The sequence below is a fragment of the Panthera tigris genome, chromosome D1 (genome assembly GCF_018350195.1).
Source record: "Panthera tigris isolate Pti1 chromosome D1, P.tigris_Pti1_mat1.1, whole genome shotgun sequence".
Taxonomy (NCBI): domain Eukaryota; kingdom Metazoa; phylum Chordata; class Mammalia; order Carnivora; family Felidae; genus Panthera; species Panthera tigris.
Genome location: NC_056669.1, coordinates 107,445,707 through 107,473,564, shown reverse-complemented (window position 1 = coordinate 107,473,564; position 27,858 = coordinate 107,445,707). Strand labels below are relative to the sequence as shown.

General features: G+C 53.5%; 1 protein-coding gene across 4 annotated transcripts; it reads right to left on the bottom strand.

Moving 5' to 3' along the window:
• Positions 1 to 492: 492 nt before the first annotated feature.
• Positions 493 to 27,858, bottom strand: CAPN1 (calpain 1). Of its 4 annotated transcripts, none has more exons than XM_042957578.1 (22): positions 27,808 to 27,858; positions 25,874 to 26,141; positions 25,643 to 25,712; positions 25,252 to 25,370; positions 23,381 to 23,514; positions 23,123 to 23,291; positions 22,191 to 22,274; positions 21,752 to 21,837; positions 21,323 to 21,397; positions 21,025 to 21,185; positions 6,661 to 6,842; positions 5,919 to 5,930; positions 5,232 to 5,443; positions 5,103 to 5,142; positions 4,471 to 4,536; positions 4,322 to 4,379; positions 3,488 to 3,552; positions 3,012 to 3,080; positions 2,699 to 2,777; positions 1,995 to 2,111; positions 1,617 to 1,675; positions 493 to 1,279 (listed from the first exon to the last, which is right to left on the bottom strand). In XM_042957578.1, the coding sequence occupies exons 2-22, from the start codon at positions 26,138 to 26,140 to the stop codon at positions 1,253 to 1,255; spliced, it is 2,151 nt and encodes a 716-aa protein (XP_042813512.1). In that variant the 5' UTR covers position 26,141; positions 27,808 to 27,858; the 3' UTR covers positions 493 to 1,252. The 4 variants fall into 4 exon arrangements, with proteins under 4 accessions (XP_042813512.1, XP_042813511.1, XP_042813510.1 ...); XM_042957577.1 differs by lacking the exon at positions 27,808 to 27,858 and adding an exon at positions 27,616 to 27,696; XM_042957576.1 differs by lacking the exon at positions 27,808 to 27,858 and adding an exon at positions 26,978 to 27,083.

The following is a 27,858-nucleotide window of genomic DNA, read 5'->3' as shown; positions in this document are numbered from 1 at the left end:
CCCCCACTCTGTCTCGTCTTCCACCCTCACTGCAACCCACCCTTATCTATGGGAAGAAAAGCCAGGACCCCAGAGGGGCTGGGGCGGCTTACATAAGCTGCAGGTGTCTAGGTGAAGGAGGCTCTTGTGCGCTGGGAGCTTCCTGGGAGGTCAGGTTTGTGCTCAGCGGGAGTCTGGGTGTCAGCCAGAGCCTCACAGGCTGGAGTATACAGGGAGGGCAGGGACCGGGCTGTGAGGAGGGCACAGAGGATCAGCAGAGTCACATGGGACCTCAGCAGTCTGGCCCCGTCCCTGCAGCTGGGGCCCCATCCCCCCCCCCAACGTCCTAGATACCCAGTACTCGGGCAGGGGTGCGAGCCCCCAGGGTACTGGGGAAGGAGACAGCGGGCAGGCAGGGGTGGTGTGAGGTCCCGGGCTGTCCCTGAAGGTCAAGGCTTGCTGATGCCTTCCTGGGCAGCAGGTTTGGACAGAAGCACACTCCAGAGACAGATGTGGGGCCTTTTCCTTTATTGTTTGGGGTCTCTCTGCATGGAAACCCGAGACCCCACCCCCACCCCACACCCAGGTGCCTCTGGCACCCCCGTTACTGGTACACCGGTCCCTGAAGAGTCCCCTTTAAAATCACCGATATAAAAAAGGAGGGAGCGAGGGAGGGAGCGCCTGACCACCCCTCAGTCCAGGTGACTCCTGGTTGGCAGGTGGGGCAGGGCTGGGGGGCAGGCCACGGAGGTGAGGGGCACTGGCTTCTGCACGGGGGAGAACAGGCATTCCCAGCCCCAGGAAGAGGCCTCGGCTGGGAAGGGCTTCTGCACATCTAGACGGCAGACGGTGCAGAGTTAGTGGTTATGGTGTAAAGTCTGCAGGTGAGGCCGCTGGGTAGGCTGGGTGGGTGCCCTCTGGCTGCAGCGAGGGGAGAGGACACGTCAGGATGCTCGGAGGCCGGGGGGCCGTCAGCTCCCCTGGCAGCCTCATCCTGAGGCAGGAACAAGCGAAAGTGGCCTTCCTCGTTTGGCGACGGGAGGAGCGGGGGGAGTCCATCTGAGCCCATGACTGGCGAAGGCAGGGAAGGCCACACGGCTCTGCGCAGAGCAGAGGGACCGTGGCAGCTGGGAGGTGATGGAACAGGAGGACAAGGCCGCCTCCTGCTCCAAGGAAGGCACTTGCAGCTGGTGTGGCCCGGTGCGGCATGGCGGGAAGGCATGGCTTGGCAGACGAGGGAGAGGAGCACGGCAAGGGGACCGGAGCCCCTGCCTCATGCAAACATGGTCAGCTGTAACCACTGCCGGCAGAGGAGGGCAGAGAGAGAGGTCAGCCAGGGACGGCAGAAACGCCCAGTCCAGCCTCCTAGCCCAGGGGCCACCGTCTCTGGGGAGGGGCACTTTCTTACCTCCTCTACCCCTGGGAGACCAGGGCACAGGCACCCACGAAGACCTCCAGGAGCATGCCCCCCACCTCCCTTCCCAAGACCCAGACACCCCCACCCCATCCCATCCTTCCATCCTTCCAGAGGCCTGCCCTTTGGGTCTGGTTCTGAGGCCACAAGTTCCTGCCCCAGGTGGGTAGAAAGCATCACCACCCGAATACCCTCCCCCGCCACGGCCAAGGGAAGCTCCCACCTTAAACAAGTCAAAGGTCACCACCCCGTCCAGATCTGTGTCCAGAGTTTTGAAAAACCCTACGTTCAAAAGAAGACGTTTTGGCATTAGAAATCAGTGGGACATTCACGCAGGACCACCCTGCCGCCTGCCCCTCCCCCCCACATCCCCAAGGCACCCCAAGCCCTCACCTGTCACACTGGGAAGCAGCTCTCTCTGCTATCCTCCCCCTCCCCTACTGCCTTCCCCCCTCCCCCAGTCTCCCGACTCGGCCTTCAGGTTCCCAGGTACTTCGCCTCTCTGGGACACGCCATGGCACATAGGTCCCATCTGTAGCTGTCATTCCCATCAACTTATGGGAGACAGAACCAGAGGCAGGAGCCAGATGAAGACACTCACGGAACATGGTCTCCAGCCGCACCAGGCAGCACACGAAGTTGTCAAAGTCCACGGCCAGGTCGGGCTCCGAGTAGCGGGTGATAATGAGTTCATACAGCTTCTTGTTGAGCTTGAAGCCTGGCCCAGGACAGTGCGTGAAGGCCAGGGAAGCGGGGCCAGGGAGGGGGGCTGGGGCCTGGGCAGGGTGAGCCCCACCTGAGTAGGGCCAGGAGCTGGGTGCGGGGGGCGGGGGGTGCTGGGCAAGCAAGTGCCAGCCCGAGGGAGCGGGAGCCCAGACCGCCCCAGGGAATCAGCGGCCAAGGAGGGCCCGGGGGTCCAGTTTTATTTGTGCCGAGTGCCCTGGCCTCATCCTGACACGGGACTGTGAAGATGAGGCCCGCACCTCTCTCACTGGAGGCTCTGGAGCCCAGCTCCACCTCTCCCTGGCTGTGTGGCCGCAGGCCGGTCACTGCCCCCAATCGTGCTTTTCTCCGGGCGCGATGGAGACAGTAACGGCCTTATCCCCGTTAGGCCACAGTGAGGACACAAGGAAGCACTGATAAAGCACTTAGCTCAGTAATTCAGTAAGAAGGCAGGAGATGGCTGTTACCGCCACACCATCACCATCTCCACCCCGGGGACAGGGCCGGTGCCGCGGGCCGCCACTCTGGGTAGCCGCCGACAGGCAATCAGCCTGGGGCCGTCTGCCTGGGGACAGGCCTTACCCGCAGACTCGATGGCCATCCGCATCTCGTAGGCACTCATGCTGCCCGACTTGTCCAAGTCAAACTTCCGGAAGATGGACTAGAGTGGGGAACAGAGGGTGAGGGCCAGGCCGAGGGAGGCACCCAGCCCTTCTGGCCCACCCCAGGGTGGGGGGCTGCTGCGGGTGGAGGGCAAAGACCCGAAAGGTGGGCCGGGGGCTGGGGTCTGGAGCGGCAGACCCAGGGCGGAGGGCCTAGACCACGCAGCCCGTCTGGGAGCCCGCAGCAGACCCCTCCTGGGACGGAGGCCGCACGGGAGGGAGGGACCACCTACCAGGTAATTCCGGATGCGGTTCCACAGGATGTTGAACTCCACCAGGCCCAGCTTCCCGTTGCCGTCCCGCTGGGGGGCTACCGTTAGGAAGCTTAAACCCGCACAGGGTGAGGGAACAATGGGGAGAAGGGGAGACTGACAGCAAGACGAGGGGAGGGGGAAGGGCAGGCGCCCACAGGGCCAGGTGGGTTGGACAAGGAGGGGTGCCAACAGCACCAGCCTTAAGGTGACTCAAGGACCCAGGCCCTCCTCTACCTCTCACTCAACACAAAGCCTGTGCCTCAGTTGCCCCTCCCCCCTGTCCCCCCCCCCCCCCCCCCAATCATGGGGAAATGGCCTGGGAAAAGGACTGGTCCCTCTACACTCCACAGAGCTTTGTCCCTTTCTCTGCACCGTTCCGGGAAAGGTCACAGGGCGTCCTTCCCCACCACGTCCCCCACACCAAAGCAGCCTCAGGAAGCAAAAGCAAAAGATACGTCCATGAGGTTCACCATGCTGCGGCACGACTCCAGGCTGAAGCCCTTTGTCCGCAGGTCCTTGTCTGCAAGAAAATCGGTTCCAACACCTCAAGCAGCAGGCTTCCGGGGCCTGCCCCCGGGGCACTGGGCGGGATGGGGACCAGGGAAGTTCGATTCCTGGCACCTGGTGTGCAAAGCCTAGCAGAGTGGGTGCGTCAGGTCACTTTTATCGGCACAGGGTCAAGTACTTTAGCAACCGAGCCGGTGTCTACACCGCAAAGAACCAAGAATGAAAGGAGATCAGTGCTACACCAAAGTGGGAGAAACGCAGTAGAAATGTGAGGCCAAGGCGGCCAGGGCGGGGGTGAGGTTGGCCGCAGGCCCCGAAGGGGGACAAGAGGAGAGGGGTCTGGGCTGAGGGAACAGCATGGATGGAGGTCAGAGGCAGGGGCAAAGGGAAGGTTGGGGGGCGGGGCTGCCTAGAGCTGTGCACGCGGGGGAGTGAAGCCAGCCCCGTTCTGCAGGCAGCCCCTCGGCCTGGCCCTGGGGCGTATCTTCCAGAGGAAGGGGAGGCCTGTTCCTTGCTCCTACGGTGCTGTCACCAGCTCGGCTTCTAACGACACCAGGTCACGGCACTTGGGCATGGAGAACGGGGTCCGGCAAGATGGTGCAAGGAGTTTGGGAGGAAAATGGGGGTGAGCAGGGCTCAGAAAGGCAGTGGGGGCTTCCCCTGCCCATGAAGACCAAGGGCTTGGGTTGGGCTCAGTGTGAGAGCAGAAGCCTCGATTCTGGAGTCTGGAGGAGGGGGGGTGCCGACTACAGAGTGGAGAGCTGCTGTCCTGGGACACTCACGTTTGCTGATGATCCTGTTGAGGATGGTCCGCAGTTCCTTGACGCTGATCTCCATGTCCTGGGGGAAGAGGGAGGAGGCACCCGCCCTGGAGAAACGCTGCGCCCCTGCGCCCCCCTCCCCGCCCTCCGCTCCACCACACCCTGCCTACCTCCCCTGCCAGCTGCCTGAAGAGGGCCTTGAAGTTCTCATCAATCTCCTCTTCTGAGAGCACTTGCTAGATGGAGAAGGGGGAGAGCAGGTGAGGGGCGCTCCGGCCAGGCCCCCGCATGGGCAGCAGCTGGGGCGAGGCCGGGACCACTCATCACCACACGCCTGCCTCCTCGTGTCTCTGAGCCTCCCTCTTGTCACCAGTAAAGTGGGAATCGCTCTCCCCCTGCCCGGGGCTCTGCGGCCTGAGGAGAGTGCAGTTCAGCTCCGTGATGGCGGGGGGAGGCTTTGGGCAAGTTCCTTAACCTCCCCGAACTTGACTTTCTCGCTGAAAGGGGAGACGGTGGCCTCACCCGGACAGGGTTGTTGTGGAGGCAACGGGGTAAAGAGCTCAGCACAGAGCCGGCAGAGACCAGCGAGAGCTCAGGGACCTCGCATCACTATTATCACCAAGCCCTCTGCAAAACCGTAAAGTGCTGGGCAGATGAGGGATTGGTGTTACCCCTAAGGCTTCTGCCGGGGGGGCTCCCAGGAGCCAGGACACCCAGGTCCCCGTGATACGCCCAGGGTGAAGGGGTGAGGCAGAGGAGAAAGGCACCTGGGCGGTGGAGGGACGGCGGGCAGGGCACGTACCTCATCAGGGAGATTGGCCTGGATCTGGTCGTCCAGCTCCCTGCAGAGGTGGAAGGACAGAGAGGCCAGTCAGGGTGGGGGTGCAGGGGGGCCCGGGGAGTGGGCACCGGGGAGGGGCCTTCTACTCACTCGGTCCCGGCCTTCTTCTCCGAGAAGAAGCGTAGCACGAAGTCGCCCTCCTTGTTGGGCTCGAAGGTGGAGGGCACCACCACGTACTCCCCGGGCGGCAAGCGGAAGCGGGTGCTGACCTCCCGCAGGTTGATGAACTGCTCTGAGCGCGCCCGCGACGAGTTGGCCAGGAAGAAGTCGCGCTTCAGGTGCACGGCCGGCTGGCCCACCAGCTGGCGGGAGGGGAGGAGGGGGTGGGGGCTGCAGCCGGCCGCTCAGCCCGCCCTCGGGGAGCTGCCCGCACACCCGGGCCGCAGGCCCCGGGGCCCAGCCGAGCGGCTGGCAGGCTGGTCTCGGCCCCGCCAGATCATCTTGTCTCAGTTTCCCCGTCCGCAAGACGGAGGGGACAACGCTGCCTACCGCACAGGGTGGAGGTGAGGACGTACTCTGGAGGTGAACGTGAACACTAGGACTCCGGCGAAATAACATTCCCGCTATTGTTACCCAGAGCATCCCCCGAGTCAGACCCCCTGGGACAGCAACATCTGCCCCCTCCGGGCGGGGGTGGGAAGACCGTTCGCGAACAGTAAAACGAGGTGACTTCTTAACTCTCTACGTGTGGGCTTGCTGCCATCTTGCTCCCCTCTGGGCACCAACAGGCCTTGTGTGTTCAGGGGTATGTAAATCCAGGTGTCAGAGGTCACCTACCTCCGGAGGAACCTGCCAGAGAGATGGAAGAAGTTAGAGATGTGTGCTTGGCCTACAGGCACAGCGTGTGCTGGACAGAGGCCCTCAGTTCTTAAGAATCACGGGACCTGAGGAGACCGGGAGGCAGGGCTCGGGGCCACTGGCCGCCCAGACCTGTCTTCACGCCAGAGAGGTACCTCAGGACCTCAGGAAAGGGCCCCGGGCAAGGTCCTCTTCACCCCTGGAACACCCTGGGCCTTGGCTCTGAGTCGGACCCAGCACAGCCCCCAGAGCGGCCAACTGCAATGTCCTACAGCCCAGGGACATCAGAGTCCCCACCAGTTTGCTGTCGGGAGCTCCGGGCCTGGGCCGAGACTGCAGCGGTTCTCTTGCCCTGCCAGGAAGGTCCAGAAGTTTCTGTGTTGGACACAGTGAGTGAAGCAGGGCCCTCCCAGGCCAGTCTCTGCTTATATACTTCTAAGACAGGGAGCTCACTACTCCTCCAGGGCCGCCCACTTGCCCACTTCTTTCTGAGGCCGAGCCAAAGTCTGTCCCCCAGAAGCTACCTCACAGTCGTCAGCTAAGCCAGAACCCTTGGCCCAAGAGCGGCCACGGCAGGCGCCTCCGGGGGACAGTGGCCAGGGCCACCTGCCTCAGGACTGTGGCGGCGGTGTCCTCTGGCGCCCCCTGGTGGGGCTCGCCCACGGTGCACCGGGAGGCCGGCTCTCGACGCCGGTTCGGCGTGATCGTGTGATCGGCTCACCTCGTAGACGGCGAAGCCGATGGTCTCCATGTCGCGGCCAAAGCGGCGCTCACGGCGGCGGTGCTTCTGCATGAGGGCTAGCACGAAGCTGCAGCCTGATTCTCGACCCCCGTAGTAGTCGTCGTCCGCGTCGTCCGTCTCCTCCAGTCGGATCTTGAACTGGGGATTGACCCAGAAGGTGGCTGTAGGAGGTGGGGGTTGGCGGGAGGGGTCAGGGGAGGCGCAGAGCAGAGTGGTCCCCGCCTCCGGGCTTCCCCTCCCCCACGTGTCCCTTCGTTCATTCGTCCAACAGGTATTATTACTAAGTGTCCGCCGTGTGACAGACGGGCAGTGGGGGGCACACGCAGTCCCTGCCCTCGTGAGCTCACATTCCAGGAGGGGAGGCCAAGTCTGAGCAAGTCGGGGCACTTATCAGAACAATTACAAAGAGTAAGCAAGCTGGAGCTGGGAGCCGGTCAGGGAAGGCGTCTTTGAGGAGGTGACATTTGAGTGAGATCTGAAGGAGAAGCCCTGGGAAGCAGGAGGGAGAAACAAGGACCCACACGAGGAGACAGCCGGTGTCTAATGCAGCATCCAGCTCCGGCCAGCACGGGAAATGCGGACAGTGGCAAAGGTTGGTGGCAGCCGGGTGGGCAGTGAGGAGGGTGGTTTGGATCAAAGGGCAAAAGGCCCTTCCCACGCCCCAACAGGCTTGCACCAGGAGCGGCATGAACGGATTCGGATTTGCAAAGGTAGCTGGAGCTGCTGTGTGGACGATGACTTAGGAGAGAAAAAGAGAAGGCAGGGTCTGATAGGAGGCCACACGGCTGCAAAGGGTGACAGAGACTTGCGTCTCTGGCAGTGTGGTGACTCAGTTGCCCACGACCCCCTAAAACAACCAGGTGCTGGACACAGTAAGCAAAGCTGCTTTTTAGAGGCACTAATAAGCCACAGCAGTCCCCTCCCCCTCCCCCCCACCCACAAGTTGACATTAACCAAAATGACAGATATCAAGTGTCAGCCGGGAATGTGGAGAAATCAGAACTTCACACACTGCTGGTGGGAATGTAACACGGGGCCGCCGCTTCGGAAAACAGTCTGGCAGTTCCTTAAATGGTTACACACAGAATTATCCTATGACCCTGCAAGGATACTCAAAACTGCGATGTACGAAAACGTACATCCACACGAAAACGTGGATGTAAATGTTCACAGTGGCATTATTTGTAATACCCGAATGGTAGAAGTGACCCAAACCGTCCATCAGCGGAGAAATGGATTTTTGAAAACGTGGTATAACCAAACAATGGAATATTATTCGGCAACACAAAGAGAGTACCGATATGGGCTCTAACACAGATAAGCATACGAACAGGCAGATCCACAGACGCAGACAGGAGGCTGGCGGTTACCTGGGAGTGAGGCGGAGGGGTCAGGAGTGACAGCTGTAGGGTGGACGGTTTCTTTTTGGGGTAATAAAAATGCTCTAGAATTGATGTGCTGATAGACGCACAACTTTGTGAATATATGAAAACCACACTGAATTTGCCACTTCAAGTTGGTGAACTGGACCGTATGCGAGTGATAGCTCAATAAAGCCTTTTTTAAAACATGGCCACTAGGAGCCCCACGAGGTAAATAATGCCGAAGGACTCCCGCAGACTCCTGGAGACCCTGAGCCCTGGGTACAGGGACAGGAGACAAAATCTAGCAGGAGATCTTTGCAATAAAACTGGGACCCTTATGAGGAATGCCAACAGCGTACGTAGGAAAGAAAAATAAACCCCACTGGGAGGAAGGAAAAAAAAAAATTCTCCCCAAGAATTTATTTTTTTTAATTTTTTTTTTCAACTTTTTTTTTTTTATTTTTTTTAATTTTTGGGACAGAGAGAGACAGAGCATGAACGGGGGAGGGGCAGAGACAGAGGGAGACACAGAATCGGAAACAGGCTCCAGGCTCCGAGCCATCAGCCCAGAGCCCGACGCGGGGCTCGAACTCACAGACCGCGAGATCGTGACCTGGCTGAAGTCGGACGCTTAACCGACTGCGCCACCCAGGCGCCCCTCCCCAAGAATTTATAACCACAAGCCTTCACGTGATCTTGCAGTTTCAATTTGTTCCTTCTTTTCTTTAATTAAAAAAAAAAATTTTTTTAATGTTTATTTTTGAGAGACAGACAGACAGAGCACAAGCGGGAGAGGGGCAGAGAGAGACACACAGAATCCAAAGCAGGCTTCCAGGCTCTGAGCTATCATCACAGAGCCCGATGCGGGGCTCGAACCCACGAACTGTGTGGGATCATGACCTGAGCTGAAGTCGGATGCTTAACCGACTGAGCCACCCAGGCGCCCCTTTTTTAAATCTTTCAAAAATGTTTATTTAGTTTTGAAGGAGACACAGAGCGTGAGTAGGGGAGGAGCAGAGAGCGAGGGAGACACAGAATCCAAAGCAGGCTCCAGGTTTCAAGTCGTCAGCACACAGCCCAACGCGGGGCTCGAACTCGCGAGCCAGAACATCATGACCTGAGCTGAAGTTGGGACGCTTAACCGACTGAGCCACCCACGCGCCCCCAGTTTCAATTCGTTTTGCCTATGAAGTCAAGGAAACCTTCAGGAGATAATTTATTTTTAAAAGTGTCCTGGGATTCAAAGAGTCATCCCAGGTGACTGATAGAAATACCAGAAGAACCTAACTTCACCCAAGGACTCAAAGAACTCCCACAGATGAACTTCTAGGCCAAAGGAGACAAAAATCTCACAAGGAAAGAAGGCATGAGTAAGTGAGAACCAGCAGCCACAATGGACCAAAACACCAACCCTCTGAGACTTAAAATATTGAAATAATCAGATGCCAGAATATAAAAGACTGGGTTTATTATATTTAAAGAAATAAATGAGAAGCTTGGGAATATGAGCAAGAATAAACAGATTTGAAAACGAGCCACTGGAACTTCTACACATTAATTTTTTTAATAAAAGTAAGTACTTGTTAGAAGGATTAACCACCAGATTTGACAAAAAAGACCACTCGTGAAATGAGAATGGATCGGAAGGAACTACCCAGAAGCAGAAGGCAATGCAAGGAAATTAGGAGATGGCAAATTTGAGCAATGATAAAGAGACTAGATGATTGAGCAAGGAGTTCCAGCTTACGTTTGATTAGAATTCTAAAAGGAAAAAATGAAGAGTCTAAGAAGGAGCTGTTATTCTAAAAGACCATGGCTAAGAATTTTCTAGAACTGTTGAAATACATCAACCTGCAGGCCCAGGGAGCCCAGTGAATCCAAAGCAGAATAAAAAGAAATCCACACCTCAATACATCTTGGTGAAATTACGGAATACCAAAGATGAACAATCTTTTTAAAAAAAAAAATTTTTTTTTTTTACATTTATTTATTTTTGAGAGACAGAGTCAGACAGAACGTGTGCAGGGGAGGGGCAGAGAGAGAAGGAGACACAGAATCCAAAGCAGACTTCAGGCTCTGAGCTGTCAGCACGGAGCCCGACACGGGGCTCGAACCCAAGAACCGTGAGATCATGACCTGAGCTGAAGTCGGACGCTTAACCGACTGAGCCACCCAGGTGCCCCTCAAAGATGAACAATCTTAAAACAGAAAAGACAAAGCATCACAGAAGGCGTGGGAGACAGAGTCTCGGCTCACAGAGCAACCAGAGAAGCAGAGTGAAGAGTAACGGTACCTCCGATGGGCTAAAAGGAATGCGATCCAGAATTTTGTGTTCAGAGAATTGTCAAGAACGAGCACGCTGCAGAGGTATTTTCAGAAGAGTGGAGAAAGTTTATAGAAGGCAAAGAGGGGGAAGGAGGTGGAGGGGAAGGAGAAGGAGGAATACGAAGGCTTATGTTTTAGGCAGATGGGAAAATGAGCTCAGATAAAAGTTGTGGAAATGGTGAGCAATAAACACTGTTCTTCTATGGGTGAGCCAGTGAATATGGGCTGTATCGAATAATGATACGGAGCAAACACCTCGGTCCTCCAAACCCAGAGACGGGAAAACTAGTCGAGAGAAAAGGAAGAGAACTCAATCCAAAATAAGGCATAGCGGGAGGGACAAACAGAAAACGCACAGGAAGTCTGCTGAAATAAATACAAAGTCATCAGCAATCACCATGAATGTCAATGGACTAAACTTTCCAATCCAAGGGTAAAATGTTTCAAACCGGATGATCAAAAAGCCAGTGGCGTGCTGTTTACAAGAGATAACCACCAAAACGCTGAGCTATAGAAAGATTAGACGTCAAACAGTATAACAAAATATACCACAAAAATACTAGCGGAAAGAAAATTGGAACAGCTATAGTGACAGTGACTGAGAGGGACTAGAAAGTTAAAGAATTACACCCGGAGAAGGCAGCCATTAAATAACAACAACAAAACAGGTCTGACTCACTAGGAACTTACAACAAGTCTTAAGCTTGATGCAGCTAATGTCATAACGCAAAATCCGTAAAGCAAAATAACAGATATAAAGGGAGGAACTAGCAAAAACATCAGGATGGTGTATGACTTTATCTTCCCTCTTCCAGTAACTGACAGACTAAGCCGACCAAATATTAAGTGTGATCTGACGGGCAATTATAAAACATTCCCCCTAACACTCAGAATTGCGTGCCACTCGGATTGTTCGAGAGAACAGACTGTAGGGCTGCGATGCCTCTGTTCAAATCCCAGCTCCGCCACTTATCAGTGCCTCACTTTCTTTACCTGTAAAACAGGAATCATAATAGTGCCAGCCTCACAGGGTCAGTGTGAAAGTTAAACAAGTTATCATACTTAAAATATTTAGGGGAGTGCTTGGCATATAAGACACACACACAAAAGCGTGAACCAGTCTTCTGAGAACATGTGAACACGTGCTGGGCCGCGGCACCAGCTTCTATTGATTTCAAAGCTGCGATCTCATCAGACCGTGTTTTCTGACTACAAGGAAATCAAGTTAGAAACCAACAATAAAACGGTAACTAGCAGGTTATAACTGGGACGTTTGGTTATTAATTCACTCTTAATTGTTACAGGTCTATCCAGATTTTTTCTTTTTCTTAAGTTGGTCCTGTTTCTTTCCAGGAATTTGTCCGTTTCACCTAGGTTAGCTCATTGGTTGGCACACAGTTGTTCACAGTACTTCCTTATAATCCATTTATTTTTGTTGGTTTGATAATGATGGTCTCTCTTTAAGTCCTGATTTTAGTAATCTGAGTCTTCTTTTTTTCTTGTTTACTTTGGTTAAAGATTTTACAATTTTGCTGAGCTCTTCTAAGACTGACTGTTGGTCTCGTTGATTTTCTCCATTGTTTCTCCATTCTCTGTTTCATTTATGTGTACTTTAATCTTTATTATTTCCATTCTTCTGTTTGCTTTGGGTTTAGTTTGACCCTTTACTACATTCTTAAGGTAGAAGATCAGGTTGTTGATTTGAGATCTTTCTTTTCTAACATAGGTACGCATTGTTTTAATTACCATTCTGTGTGATTTCTCATATTTTTGCATTTTTTTAATGTTTCTTTAGTTTTTGAGAGAGAGAGAGAGAGAGAGCATGAGCAGGGGAGGGGCAGGGAGAGAGGGAGGCACAGAATCTGAAGCAGGCCCCAGGCTCCGAGCTGTCAGCACAGAGCCTGACGCGGGGCTCAAACCCACAAAGCATGAGCCAAAGTCGGCCACCCAACCGACTGAGCCACCCAGGCACCCCTGATTTCTCATTTACATTATCATTGCTTTTTGACAAGCTAACTCATTCTATGAAGCCAACACTATCTTGATACCAAAGCCCACCAAATAAAGACATCACAAGAAAATTACAGGACGATATCACTTATAAATATCAACATAAAAATCCTCAACAAAATACTAGCAAATCAAATCCAACAGTATATTAAAAGGACGAGATGCAACAAAATAGGATTTATCCCAGGAATGAAGGATAGTTCAACATAAAGTCAATCAATGTAATAAGCCACATTAATAGAACAAAGGGGAAAAACCTACATGATCATGTTTGTTTTTTTTTTAATATATTTTAAAGTTTATTTATTTTGAGAGAAAGAGAAAGAGAAAGAGAGAGAGAGAGAGAGAGAGAGAGAGAGACAGAGCACACACAGGGGTGAGGCAGAGAGAGGGATTAAGAGAATCCCAAGCAGGTTCCTCACTGTCCACACCAAACCCGAAGCAGGGCTTGAACCCACGAATTGTGAGATCATGACCTGAGCCTAAATCAAGAGCTTAACCAACTAAGCCACTCAGGTACCCCGTGATCATCTTAATTGATGCAGAAAGGCATTTCACAAAGTCCAACACATATTCATGATAAAAACATTCAGAAAACTAAGAATAAAAGGGAATGTCCTCAATATGACAAAGAGTGTTTACGGAAAAACCAGCTAATATCATACTCAGTGCCGAAAGACTGAAGCTTTCACCCTAAGATCAGGAACAAGATGCTTGCTTACATCGTTGCTAAACAACCACTGTATGGGAAGTTCTAGCTAGATGAATTAGTCAAGGAAAAGAAAAAAGGTATTCAAGTTGGAAAGGAAAAAGAAAACTATCTCTAACTGCAAACGACATGATCCTGTATGTAGAAAAACACGGAGTCCACAAAAAAGTTACTAGAACTAGTCACAAATACAGCAAAGTTGCAGGTTACAAGACCAAGACACAAAAATCAGTTGTTTTTCCAAATACCAGCAATGAACAACTGAAAAAGTAAATTACGGAAACAATTCCTTTACAATAGTATCCAAAAAAATAAAATATCTAGGTATAAATTTAATAAAGAGCTGAAAGACTGAACACTGAAAACTGCAAAATGTTGCTGAAAGAAATTAAAGACATGAAAAAATAAAAAATAAAAAAAGACATGAAAAAAAATTAAAAAAAAAAAAAGACATGAAAAAAGACATCCCATGTTCATGGATCGGAAAACTTAGTAGTATTATGATGTCAACATTACCTGAAGTGATCTGCAGATTCAATGCCATCTTTATTAAAATTCCAGCAGCCTTTTCACAGAGGTGGAAAGCATATCCTCAGATTCATATGGAATTATAAGGGTCCCAGAAGCCAAAAGATTATGAAAAAAACCCAAAAGTTGGAAGACTCGCACTTTCTGATTTCAAACCTTACTGCAAAGCTACAGTAATTACAACACTGTGGTACTCGCATAAAAATAGACATACAGACTAAAAGAACTGAGAGTCCAAAAATAAACCCAGACATCAATGGCCAACTGATTTTTGACATGGGTGCCAAGACCATTCGATGGGGAAAGAATAGTCTTTTCAACTGATGATCCTGAAACAATGAATTTCCACATGCAAAAGAATGAAGTTGGGCACCTATCTCACACCAGTGATCTTTTACATCGCTGCTGTGCTTGTCTGGGGGCACCAAAAATCACACCCACGTAAGACAGCAAACTTAGAAAACTGCTGTGTGCATTCTGACTGTTCCACCCACCAGCCAGCCATTCCCCCATCTTTCTCCTTCTTCTGGAGCCTCCCTATTCCTGGAGATACAAAAATCTTGGAACGAGGCCAATTAATAACCCTACAAAGGTCTCTGAGTGTCACAATGAAAGAGTCCTGTCTTTCACTTTCAAATCAAAAGCTAGAAATGATGAGGCTTATCAAAAGTCAAGATAAGCAGAAGCCTAGGCCTCTCACATCAAACTGCAAGCTGTGAGTGCAAAGGAAAAAAAATCTTGAAGGAAACTGAAAACGTTACTCCCGTGAACACACATGATAAGAAAGTGAGACAGCTTTACTGCTGATATGGAAAAGTTTTAGTGGTCTGGATGAAAGATCACACCAGCCCCAACACTCCCGAAGCAAAAGCCTAATCCAGTGCAAAGCCCTCATTGCCTCCAATTCCATGAAGGCCGCGTGAGGTGAGGAAGCTGCAGAATTAACGTGTGAAGGTAGCAGAGGCCGGGTGGTGAAGTTTAAGGAAAGGAGCCAACTCCGTAACATGAAAGTGCAGGGGGAAGCAGCAAGTCCTGTGCAGAAGCTGCAGCAAATCACCAAAAGAGCTCGCTAAGGTAATTAGGGAAGGCGGCTGCCCTAAACAGCCTTGTATCAGAAGAAGCAGACGAAGCAGCCGAAGAAGCAGAAGAAGCAGACGAAGCAGCCTTGTATCAGAAGATGCCGTCCAGAACTTTCATCGCTAGAGAGAACCCAATGCCTGGTTTCAAAGCTTCAAAGGACAGGCTGACTCTCGCTAATCAGGGGCTAGTGTAGCTGGTAACTTTAGGTGGAAGGCAATGCTCATTTACCATTCCAAAAATCCCAGGGCTATTTAGAATTTTGCCAAATCTACTCTGCCTGTGCTCTTCAGGGAACAACAAAGCCTACACGACAGCACACCTGTTTACAACATGGTTTACTGGGCATTTTAAGACCACTGTTGAGACCCACTGCTTAGAAAAAGATTCCTTTCAAAATATGACCTGCTCACTGACAATGCACCTGGTAACCCAAGAGCTCCGATGGAGACATAGAACAAGATTAATGTTGTTTTCATGCCTGTTAACATAGCACCCGCCCTGCATCCCCTGGATCAAGGAATACTTGCAACTTTCAAGTCTTACCACTTAAGAAATACATCTTGGGGCGCCTGGGTGGCTCAGTTGGTTAAGTGACCGACTTCAGCCCAGGTCATGACCTCGCAGTTTGTGAGTTCGAGCCCCGCGTCAGGCTCTGTGCTGACAGCTCAGAGCCTGGAGCCTACTTCAGATTCTATGTCTCCCCCTCTCTCTACCCCTCCCCTGCTCACGCTCTGTGTCTCTCTGTCTCTCAATAATAAACGTTGAAAAATTCGTAAAAAAGAAAAAAACAAATACATCTTGTGAGGAAGATAATGATTCCTCCAATGGATCCTGGCAAAATTAACTGAAAACCTTCTGGAAAGGATTCGCCATTCTAGATGCCATTAAGAACATTTGTGATTTAGGGGCGCCTGGGTGGCTCAGTCAGTTAAGCATCCAACTCTTGGTTTCAGCTCAGATCATGATCTCATGGCTTTGTGGGTTTGAGCTTTGCATCGGCACCCCACCAATAAAGTATTTTTAAATCAAGGATGTATACAATTTTTTTAAGACGTTATAATGCTACTGCACACTTAATAGAATACAGTATAGCATACATATAATATATGCACTGGGAAACCAAAATATTCACTTAACTCACTTTATTGTGGTATTTACTTTACTGCGGTGGTCTGGAAATGAACCCACAGTATTTATCTCTGAGGTATGCCTATATAAAAATTAACTTGAAACAGATGAACAATCTAAATATGAGAGCTAACACTAACACTCTCAGAAGAAAACAAGGATAAATCTTCATGGTCTTGGGTTTGACAATAGATTCTCAGATATGACACCAAAACCATGAGCAACAAAAGAAAAAATTGAAAATTGGGCATCATCACCATTAAAAATTTCCATGCTTCAAAGGACATTATCAAGAAAATGAAGACATCCACAGAATGGAAGAAATTATACGCAAATCATCAATCTCATAAAGTCATATCCAGAATGTATAAAAAACACAACTCGGTGTGCCTGGTGGCTCAGTCGGTTAAGTGTCCAATTCTTCGTTTCAGCTCAGGTCATGACCTCTAAGTTCGTGGGATAGAACCCCACATAGAGTTCTGCCCTGACAGCACAGAGCCTGCTTGGGATCCTCTCTCTCTCCCTGTCTCTCTGCCCCTACCCCGTAATCTCTCTTTCTTGCTCTCTTTCTCTCTCTCAAAATGAACTTAAAAAAAAAAAAAAAAAAAAAAAAGACAACCCAATCTAAAAATGGGCAAACTACTGGAATAGAAACTCTGAAATATATATGTAAGTGCCCAATAATTACATAAAAAGATATTCTTATCAACATCATTCGTCATTAGGGAAACGCACATCATCAATGAGATACCATTTCATACCCACCAGGATGGCTAAAAACCATGGACAACAGCAAGTGTAGACAAGGATGCGGAGAAGTTGGAACTCACACGTTGCTAGTGGAAACGTAAAATGGTGCTGTCACTTTGGAAAACAGTTGGTAGTTCCTCAGAAAGTTAAAGATGGGAGTTACCATGGATCCCAACAATTTTGCTCCTACTTAGAGACCCAAGAGAACTTTTGCTCACACAAATACAGGTATATGAATGTTCACAGCATTCCTACTCATAATACCCCAAAACTAGAAACAATCTAAATGTCCGTCAACTGATGAATGCATAAGCAAAATGGGGTATCTCCAAATCGTGGAATATTATTCAGCCCTAAAATTAAAATCAAGTCCTGACACACATTACAAGATGGACAGATTTTGAAAACATTACAATAAAGAAAGAAGCACAAAAGGCCACACATCTTGTATGATCCCATTTATAAGAAAAATCTAGGAGAGGCAAATCTAGAGATAAAAAAAAAAAATTTAGATTAGTGTTTGCCAGCAAACAAAGTCATATGAAAATGATACTATGGGGGCACCTGGGTAGCTCAGCCCATTAAGTGTTTGACCCTTGATTTCAGCTCAGGTCCTGATCTCACAGGTTCCTGAGTTCCAGCCGTGCATCAGGCTCTATGCTGACAGGGCAGAGCCTGCTTGGGATTCTCTCTCTCTCACTCTCTGCCCCTTCCCTGATCGCAATCACCCCCCACCAAAATAAATAAACATAAAAAAAAGAAAATAATACTATACAAAAATCAACAGGCAAAAGTCATTTCTTTAAGCATAATACCAACAAACCTCTCACAGAATTAATAAAGATGAAAGAAAGTGCAGGGGCGCCTGGGTGGCTCAGTCGGTTAAGCGACCGACTCAGGCTCAGGTCATGATCTCGCAGTCCGTGAGTTCAAGCCCCCCATCAGACTCTATGCTGACAGCTCAGAGCCTGGTGCCTGCTTCAGATTCTGTCTCTCCCTCTCTCTCTGTCCCCTACCCTGCTTGCATTCTGTCTCTCTGCCTCTCTCAAAAATAAACGTTAAAAAAATATATTAAAACAAAAGGGAAGTGCAAAAAATAATACTATAAATGAGAGGACATCATTACAGAAGAGGTATCAGAATATATTAATACCTTTATGCTAATAATTTTGAAAACAGAGGCAAAGGATAAATAAACTCCTAGAAAACACAACTTGGTCAAAATAGGCTCAAGAAGAAGAAATAAAGGACCTGAATAATCCTATAACCATTAAAGATCAGTATCAAAATGTTGATTTTCACGCCGAGAACAGAGCAGGGCTAATAGCTTTAAAGATCAAGTCTACCAAACATTTAAGCAACAAATCATCCCATCTTATGCAACTCTTCCAGAAAATAGAAGAAGACTTCCCAGTTCACCTTCTGAGCCAAATATAGCACCCATACCAAAACTAGACAAGGTCAGTATGAGAAAGGAAAATTACGGGCCAATCTCATTTGTGAACTTGGATGTAAAACTACAGTTGAAAAAACTATGTCATGACCGCGTTGTTGTTTTTTCACTCGGGAACGTAAGGCTGATTTAATATTAGAAAAGTGATTAACGTAATTTACCGTTTTAAGAGGTAAGAAGCATATTATAATAATAAATACACCTAAAAGCATTTAATAACATTAAACCCCATTAATATGATAAAGGCATCTACAAAAAAAACTAGAACAGAAAAAACTTTAGGGATAAAATCTGTAGTAAACATCCAGTAGTAAAAAGTTGTCCTTTGTGAAAGGGCTAAGGGGTAGGGGTGGGGGTGGGGGGGAGGGGGCGCCTGGCTGGCTCAGTAAAATGGGAGTGTGCGAGTTACAAGAATTGGAAACGAACAAATTTATCATTATTTGCAATTAGAAAATCAAAAAGGATCTATAGATAAATCAGTAAAATTAATTATAGTTTAACAAGTTTGCTGGATACAAAATACATTTAAAAGGTCAACTGCATGTTACTGTTTATCAGCCACTATTACATGGGAGATGTAATTTTAAAAAGAGATACTGGGGCGCCTAGGTGACTCAGTCTTAAGGTTAAGCATCCAACTTCAGCTCAGGTCATGATCTCACAGCTCATGGGTTCGAGCCCCACGTTGGGCTCTGTGCTGACAGCTCAGAGCCTGGAGCCTGCTTTGGATTCTGTGTCTCCCTCTCGCTCTGCCCCTCACCTGCTTGTGCTCTCTCTCTCTCTCTCTCAAAAATAAATAAACACTGGGGTGCCTGGGTGGCTCAGTTGGTTAAGTGTCTGACTTCAGTTCATGATCTCACGGTTCGTGGGTTCAAGCCCCGTGTCAAACTCTGTGCTGACAGGTGGGAGCCTGGAGCCTGCTTCGGATTCTGTGTCTCCCGCTTTCTCTGCCCCTCCCCCACTCTCTCTCTTTCTCTCTCTCTCTCTCTCAAAAAATAAACATTATATTTTTTAATATTATTAATATAATAGCAACAAAATGATACAATATCTAGTAATACATCTCAAAACCTTTAAATAGAAATTATAAAACGTTATTGAGAGACATTGAAGACCAAAATAAAGAAAGAGATATACCACATTCTTAGATAAGAAGACTCAAAACCAGAAAGATGTCCTTTCTCCCCAAATCGATCTATAGATTCAGGGCAATTCAAATTAAAGTCTCAAAAAGGGTTCTTTGTACAACCTGGTTAGCTGATTCTAAAATTCACACAGGAAAACAAAGGGCGAGAATAGCTAAGAGACTCTTGAAGGCATTCACCCTGCCCAAAAGCTATAAATCTGTAGCAATGAAACCAACGTGCTATCAGCTGGAGGGACAGACCGAGGGATGGAATGGTGAGCCCGGAAACAGAGCCACACATACACGGGAGCTACAGGACACGGCTGTCACTCCAGGACAGCGAGGAAAGGACAGATTTCGCACTAAATGATGCAGGGAACGGTGGTCTTCTAGTTGAGGAAAAGCTGAAATTGGATCCCCATGAGGGAGAAGAAGACCAAAACGGGGCTGTGAGCCATGCTGGGAAGGTGGAGAACGCGGGACATGAGAACAGAGCGGAGGTGGGTTTGGCAAAGACAAAGGCTCCGGTGGCCTCCAAACCAGCAGTGACAGTAGCGTGGTGAGGACGGAAGCTGGACGGGCGTGGGTTACAACGTGAGCTGGGAGTGGGAAAGGAAACGCAGGAGGGTGGCAAGCTGGACATTTTTGCCTCGAAGGGGAGCCCAGAAATGGGTAGGAAAGTGGGGTCAAAAAGAGGACTGCTCTAAGCCAGGAGATTCTCCATAATGACCCAGGAGCAAGAAGTGAAGGATGAAGGAGCCAAAGGCTTCCAGACACATGGGAGAACACGAGCGAGAGCAGGGCTGGGCGTGGTCCCCACGAGCATGGACAGTTCTGCCACTGTCACAGTCGGGAAGGCAGTAATGACAGGCACAGGCTGAGACAGGCGGGGCGAATCCAGGAGGCGCCCTGCGTGAAGACAGCTATCTTCCAGTGAAGTACAAGGCCGAGTCCACAGATGGGAGGAACCACGGAGGCCAGTTTGAGGGCACGGGAACGTTACTAATCAGCAGTGGACTTGTTGGGGACCACGAAAGGTGGTCATCTGGGATTTGTGGCCGTGAATTCACAGGGCAGGTGCAGCCCCGGGTGTGTGATTTTCTCTGCAGCCACACTCGGTGGTCCTGAAGCTGATGAAGGGGGCTCAGCTAGGACGCTGGTTGTGCCGGGGGAGGAGCAGAGGGAGCCACAAGGCAGGAGCCAGAGTGTTTGCAGGGACAAGATTACAACAACGACGCTAACCTGATGAGAAGACAAGACGGGAGACAAAGGACACCACAACAGTGGCTTTAACGGACCAGATAGTAAGACGCCGCTGAGGGCTGCAGGATAAGGGAACTGAACGGGTGAAGGCAGAGGTCAGACCGGAAGGTGTGGCTGGGCTCCCGGGTGTCTCAGGGGGTGGCTGAACTAAGGTGGAAGAAAAAAGGCCACTGCAGGTCAAGACGGGGAAGAATAGAGAGGCCAGGCCGTGGACCAAGTCACCCACATAGATTCAGAAGCCCAGGCAAAGGTGATGGAGGCCCAGGGAGGAAGACAGTGGGCCAGGAGAGAAGGTTCCAGAATGAGGAGTGACAGAAAAGTGGCTGGATGGCCACAGAGTCTTCTCCACTTGTTAACTCCCTGGGCTCAGGCCCTAGGATGGTGAATCCGGCACGGCTCTTCAGAATTTACAAGTACATTCAACACTGTAGGTCTCAAAGCAAATCCCAGAGCTCAGCACAACCATGCTATCTTACAAACGAGGAAACTGAGGCCCAGCCAGGGGACCTGCGGGGGGCGAGGCCCTCGAGCCGGGAGGCAGCAGGGCCCGACGGCCACCCCGTGCTCCCTGCCCCTGTGCGCCCTGCTGGCCGCGAGGTCAGATCACCTGGGTAGTTCCGGCAGCCCCCCGCGGTGCTCCCCCGCCGCCAGGTGCCCTCGTAGAGCGTGGTGTTCCATTTGCGGATGGACCGGCTCTTGAGCGCGTCGGGCGTCAGGTTGCAGATCTCCAGGCGGGAGAACTCACGCAAGAAGTCTCGGAAGGACATCCTGGGGTCACGGTGCAGGGATGAGCCATGGTCCCCAGTCAGGGCACCCAGGGAGGAGGCACATGCGGACTTTGTGCAGCTTGGGAGCTGGGGCGCCAGGCCCCGAGAGGGACCAGACTAAGGAGGGGGGGCGCTCACCAGAACTCTCCATCCTCCATCTTGATCCGGAGCTGCTCCCGCTCGTAAGGGTCCACGTTGTTCCACTCCGAGGAGCTGGCGGGGAGAAGGGTGCTGCCAGGGGCTGGTGGGAACTGACCCGCCGGCCTCTGTTCCTGGGGCCTGTGCCCTCAGCCCAGGTCAGAAGACCTCCGCATGGTCAAGCCCGAGATCCCATCCCAGGGGTTGTCTTGTCATGGCCAGCTCTGAGGATGCTCACAGGCTGGGTGCGGTGGCCGGTTGGGCCTGAGCTTTGTCGGGACAGCCCCCCGGACCCGGTAACACGGAGATGCCACCCCTCCCCACCCCCCCCCCACCCCCCGTTCAATCCCGAGCAGAGCCCCAGCAGAAATGCCAGTGGCACTGACCAGCCCTCCCCAGCCTCCCCGGCCAGCGTCCTCTGCCCCTCACCCGTCGCTCCAGGCTCCCGTCCACTCCACCTCGCCCCAGGGATTCCGCATCCGGATCAGGCTCACCATCTGGCCCTGGTAGTTCACCTGTGCCCCAGAGCTCCCGTCAGCACCTGCTTCTGGCACGCACCTTAAACACCCCTGCCCGCCACCTCACCCTCAGGAGCCCCGCTCGGTACCCAGCACCACGCCAGGGGAAGTACAGCCCCTTCTCTAGGAACTTACCATGGAGGGAGGCAGCTACGCACAAGACTACAGAAAATCAGGGCAGGGTAAGATAAACATCTCGGGACGAGTGGCCCCAAGAGACAAATAAGATGCTGCAGGAGGTCAGAGGAAGAGCCAGCCCCTCCCACAGCCCTGGTCACAGGCCAGACAGGCAAAGGCAAGCAAGGGGGCAGGAACCACCCTGCAGGGACAGCCCCCACGTGCGGTGGTACCTGCTTGGCCCCCGTCACAGAGTAGGCATGGCCCTTCACCAGCTTCTTGAAGGTGATGGCCTCCATGTCCAGGACACTGGAGATCTGTAGAGACACACGTGCTGTGGTCAGGGGCCCGGTTCCGGGGACCAGGCCGGCGTCCCCATCCCCAGTCAGGAGGTGAGTGCCAAACACTCACGGGTCTTGAACGTTCCCCACGCACGTACGACAGCTATTGGGAGTGGCAGGCGGGGACCCTGACTCCGCCTAATAGCCCCTCACACGGTGCCCCTAGAAGAGGGGCCGTCTGGCCACTCCGTCAACACTACCGCCGGTAGGGGACCCGGGCCGCCCACTGACACTGCTTTGGCCAGAGCTGACCGGACTCCGTGCAAACACGCGTGTCCACACACGTAGTTGCACGTAGCTCCCCCAGGCCCCCAAGGCCCTCGCGAGGAGGGATGCAGTGAGGTGGAGGAGGGGGTGAGGACAGGCTAGAGGCGGCCGGGACTGGGGAAAGGTGGAACGTGGGAACGGGGTTAGAGTCGAGGATGCAGTGATGTAGGGGGGGAGGCTGAGATCAAGGGTGAGTCGTGGGAACAGAACAGCAGCGAAGAGGGTGAAGGAGGCTGGGCGGGAGCGGAGGCTAGGAAAGAGCTGAAGTCGGAGGCTGGTGAGCTGGACGGCGGATGGGCACGGCATTAGATGACAGGAACAAGCAGCGGGAGGGCGGGAAGGCAAGCTGGGGTCTGAGGTTTGCGGGGCAGGGATGACGCCAGACACAACGGAGGCAGATGGGACCGGAGGGATGGATAAGGCCGGGGGAGCATCCAGAGACGGTGTGGGGTGAAGGACAGGGTCTGGAGCCAAGCCCGGGACAAGGGATGAGGCCGGGCTGCAAGAGGAGACTGGTCACAGGTCGGGGCGCGAGGGGCAGGGCTGGGTGCACTCACGTCGATGGAGCAGCCCAGGAGGGAACCTCGCTCGAGCGCCTTGAGGATGATCTGGTAGAGGTCGCTGGGTGCCTTGCGCAGCTCATACCACTCGGTGACTCCGCCTGTGAAGTCCTCAAAGCCCTCCGAAGTGCTGCCCCCGGAGAGGGCCTCGTAGCTGCCATTCACCCTGCGGGCAGCCCCAGGTCAGCACTCTGACATCAAACGAGACCCTAGATCCCAGGGGTGCCTGGAGCCCTGCCCCGGGCCCCCACTCACTTGGCATAGGCCTTCTCGAGCAGGGCGCTCCAGAACTCATTGCCTTGGGCGGAGTGCACAAACACCAGCTTCCCGTCCTTGATGGGCAGTAGGTCATCCACGACCACATCTACCCATTCCCCAAACTGCCACAGCTGGAGGAGGAGAGAGCACAGTGAACACCTGCTTTGGGATCTCCCAGGCCGCGGCTCAAGTCTCAACTCTGCCGTTTACTAGAGACCTGACCGTCTCTAGATCCAGGATCCTGAACAAGTTATTCTCTCTGAGCCTCAGTTTCCCTATCCATAAAAGGGAACAGCAGGGGGGCGCCTGGGTGGCTCCGTCGGTTGAGCGTCCGACTTGGGCTCTGGTCATGATCTCCCGGTCTGTGAGTTCGAGCCCGCGTCGGGCTCTGTGCTGACAGCTGGGAGCCTGGAGCCTGCTTTGGATTCTGTGTCTCCCTCTCTCTTTGCCCCTCCCCGCTCATGCTCTGTCTCTCTCTGTCAAAAATAAATAAACACTAAAAAGAAAAAATAATAATTTTTTTTAAAAGGAACAGCAGGGCCGTCCTCAAGGGAACACTAAACGCGATCACAAAGGTAAAGCTTTTAGGGCAGCGCTACTGATATTTTTGAAACAGACCAAGGTGCTTTGTCAGGTATGGAGAGGTTGGAAAGCCCTGGGGACCTGGCTTCCATGGAACCAGCCCCCTATCTCTCCTCTCCCCAAGCTAGGTCCGGACGTGTGTGTGTGTGTGTGTGTGTGTGTGTGTGTATGGGGGGCGGGGGCGAACGTGTAAATTAAGTGTAGATCAAACATGTGGCGTCTAGACCACAAGATGGATGACGTTCCCCGCAATCATGAGTTTGCTTCAGGGATGGCCAGAGAGACGGGTTTCCCAGGGCCCAGAGGAGTCAGGACCCTGGGGCAGAAGCGGCCAAGGGCTAGGGAGGCGGGAAGGAGGGCAGAACAATGGGACAAAGAGAGGAGGTGGACCCCAGTAGTGAGGGTTGTAGGGGGGGAGTGTTGAACGGGCCAATCAAGAGGTTGAGGAGGAGCCGATTAGAGGAGTGAGGGAAGGGGGCGGAGGAAGGGGCAGCGAGGCCACACCCCTGCATACCAGCTAGGGGAGCAGGTGCAGCACTTGGCCTAAGTAGATGGATGGCACCGTGGGTCCTGTAGGCTGGTCTGCTCGGAATAGGGTAAGGGACTCCCTGACTAGGTGTAAGGGGAGGGCACCCAGGAGTCCTGAGGGCAGGGCTGGGGCCACCAGGGCCAGAGGGTCTAATCCAGGATTCCCGGAGGTGTGTGTCTCCCACCATCAGCTGACTGAGAATTCCTTAGTGTCACTTGAAAAATGGGTCCTGTGTGCAAAAAAGGAATAACTGGTTTAAACAGACTTAAATCCTGTCTTTCTTTTCTGCAGGGCTCTGTCAGAGGCTGGAGACTGCCAAAGTCACAAGAGGAGGTGGGGGTGGGTGGGTGCAGACATTTACGTCTTGGGTGGGACGGCCACATGTGCTGTTCCGTTTCTCCCCGTGGAACGTCATTTATTTTTCAGATGGGGAAACTGAGGCCCTGTGGCGGAAAAGGATTTGTCCCACAGGATATGACACAGAGATCTCTCTATCCCTCCCAGCACTTTCTCCCTGTGAGACGCACAGGGAAACTGCCAGCTGAAATACCTGCCCTGCCCAATCGTTTCACACATGACAGATCTGAGATAGTATCAGGAGGTCAAATTCTTTCTAGAGGAAGGACTGGCCCCCACAGGGTGTGGACTTAAGCCACCTAACTGCAGACTGCTGTGCGTCACCGGTCCTCACCTCCTCCGGTGCCTGCTACCCCTCCTTCCCCACGCCCTGGTCCCCGGTGGATTCGGGGCTCCTCACCTGGAAATGAAAGATGCCGGCATAGCCATTCTGGAAGCTTTGGCCATGTGGAACCACTCGATGCAGAAGCGTGTCATTAAGGGTGAGGGAGGCAATGGCAGCCAGGAGCCAACAGTCGCCTGGGATGGGAGGGATCCACATCAGACCTGCTCTGCCAATCTGCTCCCAGTGATGCACGAGGGCCCATGCTGGGGAGAAACTGGGATTCCCTGGGTGCCGGGTCCCTCGACTTACAGAAGAGACCCAGGAATCTAGGCAAACCAGCCCAGCACTGATAGCCAGAGCCTGTCTGAGCTTGCAGGAGGGAGGGGTTAGGGCAGAGCTGGAAGGAGCAGGCATGGGGAACTATTATGGAAAAAACACCCAGAAACACCCCCCCCCCCCGGCCTACCCAGTGCTCCCTGGCAGATGTCTGTGCGTGTGGCTCCATCCACAATGAACTGGGGGTTTGAGAGCAGCTCCTGCAAGAGACCCAGAGTCCTGTCTCTGGGCCAGCCCTCCTAGACACTGGAACCCAGCCACCCCAGACCCCACTCCCCACCAAGGACCTGGAGTCCTGTTCCCACTCCTCACCCAGGATGGGGGTAAACTGAGTCCCACCCAGGGTGGTGGTCCCTCTCACCGTGGGACGCTTCCACTTGATGCCATAGGTTTTGGAGGAGTTGGGGCCCAGGTCCTTGTAGCCCAGGCTCTGGGGCACCGGGGGGAAGGCCTCATCACGAAAGAGGACCCCACTCTGCAGACAGTGAGCCCGCAGCTGCTCATAATCCTGGCCCATGTACTTGATGGCATTTTCATGGCGGCCAAGGCCCAGCTCCTTGGCCCGCTGCTTCTGCACTTGTGCAGACACCCCCGTGCAGTACACCGGGGTGATGATTTCCTCGGCCATCCTGCAGGACAGACCACCCTGCTCAGAACCCAGGCCTTCCCAGGGCTAGAACTGGGGCTCCTGCCTGTGGCCCGCCGCCCACCCTTCCTTTCCAAACCTGGGGTTTCCCCACCTCTCTATGCTCCCAGCATCCAGGAGAGGGGCTTCTCTGCCCCTAGGTATGCTGGCCACCACCTCCCTACCCCCCCCCCCCCCACAAGGCTACCACCTCTCCCTTCCCAGACTCCCATTGTCCTGGGCCTGCAGTGCTGTGGCCAGCCAGCCAGGTGGGGCAGGGCAGAGCCTGGAGATAATAACACGGTAACCCCTTCCCCAAACAGCCAAGCTCCTAGGCGCTGGCCCCTTTCCCTGGCTTGGAGGCTGAGAACCTCGGGCAGCCAGGGACCCCGTCCCCAGACCCCTGAGGCAGGCTGGGTGCCCAGGGCTGTTGGACCCCTTCCCCTCTGGCCTTCCCTCAGCCCAGACCCTGGAGAGAGTGATGAGCGCAGGCTGGGCCGGTGGCCCGGGCTGTGCGGCTTTCCCCAGCCCCCGCCCCTGTCCTAGGCACGCAGAAGGCCCCGGGGTAGGGGCAGCCCCTCGGCCGGCAGCAGTGGCCAAGGGTCGGGGAATCCCGGCCCGGCCATGCAGCTCCTTACCTGGGGGAGCAGTGTTTGGGGGATCGCAGCGGTCCCCGCGGCTGCCTTCCCGGGTGGCGGCTCAGGGCAGGGCCCAACCAGGAAGAGCGCTCCTCCCCGCCCTCCTCCCGCTGCTCCTACCGCCCTCCTCTCCCCCTCCCTCCTCCTCCTTCTCCTTCCCCTCCCGGGCTCCGACCCCCGCTTCCTCTCCGCTCTCCCTTACCTCTCCGCCACCTTCTGCGACTATCTCTCTAGCGGCGTCTCCCCGCCCCTCCCTCGGCGGCCAGCTCCGCGAGAGGACAAATTAGTAAAAGGCGGAGTTGTCCCCCGGGAGGGGCCGCCGGCGCCCAGACGGAAGGGCACTGCGGGGGAGGGGGAGGGGTGCGGGGAGGGCAGGGCCGGGGGTATTTTTAACCCGGGGCAGCGGCTCGAGTTGCAGGGCCGGGCGGCCCCACCCCACGCGGCGCCCCCGGAGGGCATTCCCTGCCCCTCGGGCCTCCCCGGGCCGCCTCCGCCCCCGCCCGGGCCCCCGGCCCCCAGCGCCCAGCCGAGATTACCCCGGGCGGCGGCAGCAGCCGCTCCGAGCAGGGGCCGGGCAGGGCGCTCGCCTGCGGGGGGACGCTCGGCCGGCGGCGGCCGTGCCCCCCCACCCCGGCTCCCCGCCCCCACCCCACCCCCGCCGCGCGACCCTGGGCGAGTCCTTGCCCCTCTCGGCCTCGGTTTCCCGTTTGCGCCGCGAAGGGCACGGAGGTGAGCCGCTGCGGGCACCCGTCTCTCTCGCGCGCTCTGGGGTCTCTGGAGCCCGGACCCTGCGAGGGGTGGGCGTCCCTGCCCTCGCCCCCAGGCCCTCGGCCCACCCACCTGGGAGCGCCCTTGTGCCGCCTCCCCCAGGAGGGGGCGGCAGAGGCTGCGAGCCGATCGCCAGGCCCACCCAAGGCCGGGAGATCCCGCCTCCCGCCCGCAGAGCTACGCCGGGAGAAGTTGGAGAAGCCAGAAGACCGAGGGAGGGAGGAGGACTAGCGGCGTTCCCCCAGCCCCGGGCTTCGCACTGACCTCTCTTGCCCCCTCCGTCCCACTCCCTTGCAGCCTCCTTCTTTTGTACAG

Coding starts and splice junctions, on each gene's coding strand:
- CAPN1 (XM_042957578.1), bottom strand. CDS start 26,140: ATGGCCGAGGAAATCATCACCCCGGTGTACTGCACGGGGGTGTCTGCA. Junction 4,537..5,102: donor AGGCCAATCTCCCTGATGAG/GTACGTGCCCTG, acceptor TTCTCCATCTAG/CAAGTGCTCTCAGAAGAGGA. Junction 3,081..3,487: donor GCATGGTGAACCTCATGGAC/GTATCTTTTGCT, acceptor GTAGCCCCCCAG/CGGGACGGCAACGGGAAGCT.